This window comes from Priapulus caudatus, unplaced genomic scaffold (genome assembly GCF_000485595.1).
Source record: "Priapulus caudatus unplaced genomic scaffold, Priapulus_caudatus-5.0.1 Scaffold825, whole genome shotgun sequence".
NCBI classification, from domain to species: Eukaryota; Metazoa; Priapulida; class Priapulimorpha; order Priapulimorphida; family Priapulidae; genus Priapulus; species Priapulus caudatus.
In genome coordinates this window covers 112,374-114,856 of record NW_014577886.1, presented here as the reverse complement: position 1 = coordinate 114,856, position 2,483 = coordinate 112,374, and the positions used below count along the sequence as shown (strand labels likewise).

At 49.7% G+C, this 2,483-nt stretch overlaps 1 protein-coding gene across 1 annotated transcript in view; it reads left to right on the top strand.

The window, feature by feature from the left end:
* Window positions 1-576, top strand: part of LOC106813791 (microsomal triglyceride transfer protein large subunit-like) — a 19,425-nt gene extending 18,849 nt beyond the window's left edge. The window contains exon 13 of the mRNA XM_014818015.1: window positions 114-576. Within this exon, the coding sequence (XP_014673501.1) occupies window positions 114-276 (163 nt within the window). The 3' untranslated portion in view covers window positions 277-576. The remainder of the gene's footprint in view (window positions 1-113) is intronic.
* The last annotated feature ends 1,907 nt before the right edge of the window (window positions 577-2,483 follow it).

Below are 2,483 nucleotides of genomic sequence, written 5' to 3'. Positions count from 1 at the left end.
CGAGAGAGAGCGAGAGAGAGCGAGAGAGAGAGAGAGAGAGAGAGAGAGAGAGAGAGACGTCTAGTCTATAGAGACGAGGTGGATAGACTGCCACCGTCCTTTTCGACTTCCAGCCAACACGCACGCAAGTACGAGAAGGTGCGCGGCAAGAACGGCAGGCAGCGAGGATTCGGCGTCCGTCTAAGTCGCCACCAGCCCGTCGTCGGCAAGTCCTTCCTGCTGCACCAAAAGATCTCCGAACTCTGCGCCCAGATGGAGCTGGAGAAGAGTGGTTAGACTGGCCCCGCAGCACTTCTTCGCTTGGGCCGTACCAGGTGCGTGCCGCCCGTCACCCGTCTAACCCCGCCGACGTTCGCTTGCCTGGGATTTGTGTTTTTTCGGAGTGATGCGAGTTAACAGGTGCGGTGGCGTGCGCGCTCGCGAGGTGGGGCTGGCATTAGCTGATGTGGGATTCCGTCTTTATTTTTTGTATCTCCTTTAATTGTCTTCTCTTCCTGCATGTACGCGTTAAGGGGGGCTTATGTCGGGCTTGCGAGCCGACTCGACTGGAAGCAACTGGCGCTCATAGGGTCTATGTCCCCCAGGTTACTGCCGGAACGTACCCTGGGTACGGTCCGGTATACTGGAACGTAGCCTGGTAACTATTCGATATGGTTAGGGTTAGGGTTAGGGTCAGGGTATAGGATTAGGGTTAGGGTTAGGGAGTAGGCGTAGGCGTAGGGTACTGCCTAGACTTGTTAGTGGAGTAGGCGAGGTACGATCCGGCATATCAGATAGTACCAGGGTACGTTCCGGCAGTACCCTGGGGGACATGCATAGACCCTTTCAGCGCAACTGGCTGCAATTCACTGCGACTGCAGTGCTTAGGTCGGTCGACTGCGACGCGACTGCCTGCGACTGGCTGCTTGCTCGGAATAGAACAGTGGGCAACTGGACGCAACTAGTCGCTGCCGATCGCTTCCAGTTGCTCGAAATCCAGTTGCTTCCAGTCGAGTCGGCTCGCAAGCCCGCCAGAAGCCCGCCAGAAGCCCCCCATTAGAGATCCACGTCTGTGTTTTCTAAGGACGCAGGTGCTTTTCGACGTTGGATTTGTGTGCGTCTTTCCTTGGCTACGGTGATGTTAGCATAAAAGTAAGGTTGCAATCCGGAGCCCGTTCTCAACCAGTTGCCATGACTACTTATATACGTTTCTATGGTTACCGTGTCGGCCGTCGAAAGTGCCGTATTTTTGCACACTGTCGAGTTTTTCACAGAAGCTATGACAGCCTATAATTGCCATGTTTATAACTACTAACGATGTTTTTGGCACGGGGCCATGTCTGCAGGTTTGCTTTATCGTAAAAAGTCTTTCTCTAATGTCGAAGCTGCGCAGAAGTTGTCGATGTTGCTCAGTAGTTAGCAGCAGGCGCTAAACGAAAACTCGGGGGGGGGGCGGAACTGTGGGACAGAGAAATCCTGCTGTAAACTTGTATGCTGTATGAAGAAACGCACGCGCGGGGAATGTTATTGCGAGAGTCGAATACCCGCCTGAGCTGAGATTATGAGTATGACAGGGTCGTCAGCTATATAACAGGGATCGCTAGGATGAAAACACTGCGACGAAACATTAAAATTAGATTAGATTCCATTCAATATTTGGCTATAGATTCGATATTTGTATATAGATTCGATATTTGTATATAGATGCGAGTGTATAGATTGCCAAAATTAATGAGTGCCAAAATAAATGCCGAAATTTATAATATAAATATAGTAATAAATATGATTTCGATGTGTACGATTTTGTAATGAGCCCTACTGAACAATTTATATAGTCGTCTGTTTTGTATGTTAAGCGAGGAAGAACTTTTTTCACAAGTTCCATGCGAGTGTTTATTGTTGAAGTTGCCCCCAAGTGCTATACCTACTACTACCACAACCAGTATTCTACCATAGATGATTCTATACTTATAGAAATGCTAAATCATTGTGACGCACGTGTGATGAAAAATATAAATAAAGCGCAGAGGAAGATATGCAGAAAAATTATTGCGAGTGAACTTTCGAAACTGAACTTTTCAACTTTCTGTTCGGAGACTGAGTGGAGCGAGTGGGGGCGGATGAAGAAAATGCCGAGTCGTGGGCGTACGGTGAAATATTATTCGACTTGGAAATGTTTTTCGTGCTGGAAACTCGTGCATGTTTTCTTGTTGACGTTGAGTGCAGTGGAATCCGACCTAATTTATTTTCCACACCTCTCCCCCTCTTCCGCATATGCCTCTTCTTGCTCCTTCTCCTCCACTCCTCACCCTTCCTCGTCTCCTCTCATTTTCCTTCCTTCTCTCGTCTCCTTGCCCTCGTTGCGTTCTCTTTCCTGCCTCCACCCCTTTCCTCGCCTTCTCCACACACGACTCGTTTGCCTCCCTCGCCCCCTCGTCCTCCTCCCTCCTCCTGTCTTCTCTTTCCTCCGTCGCCTCCCCCTTCATTTGCCTCCCTCGCCCCCT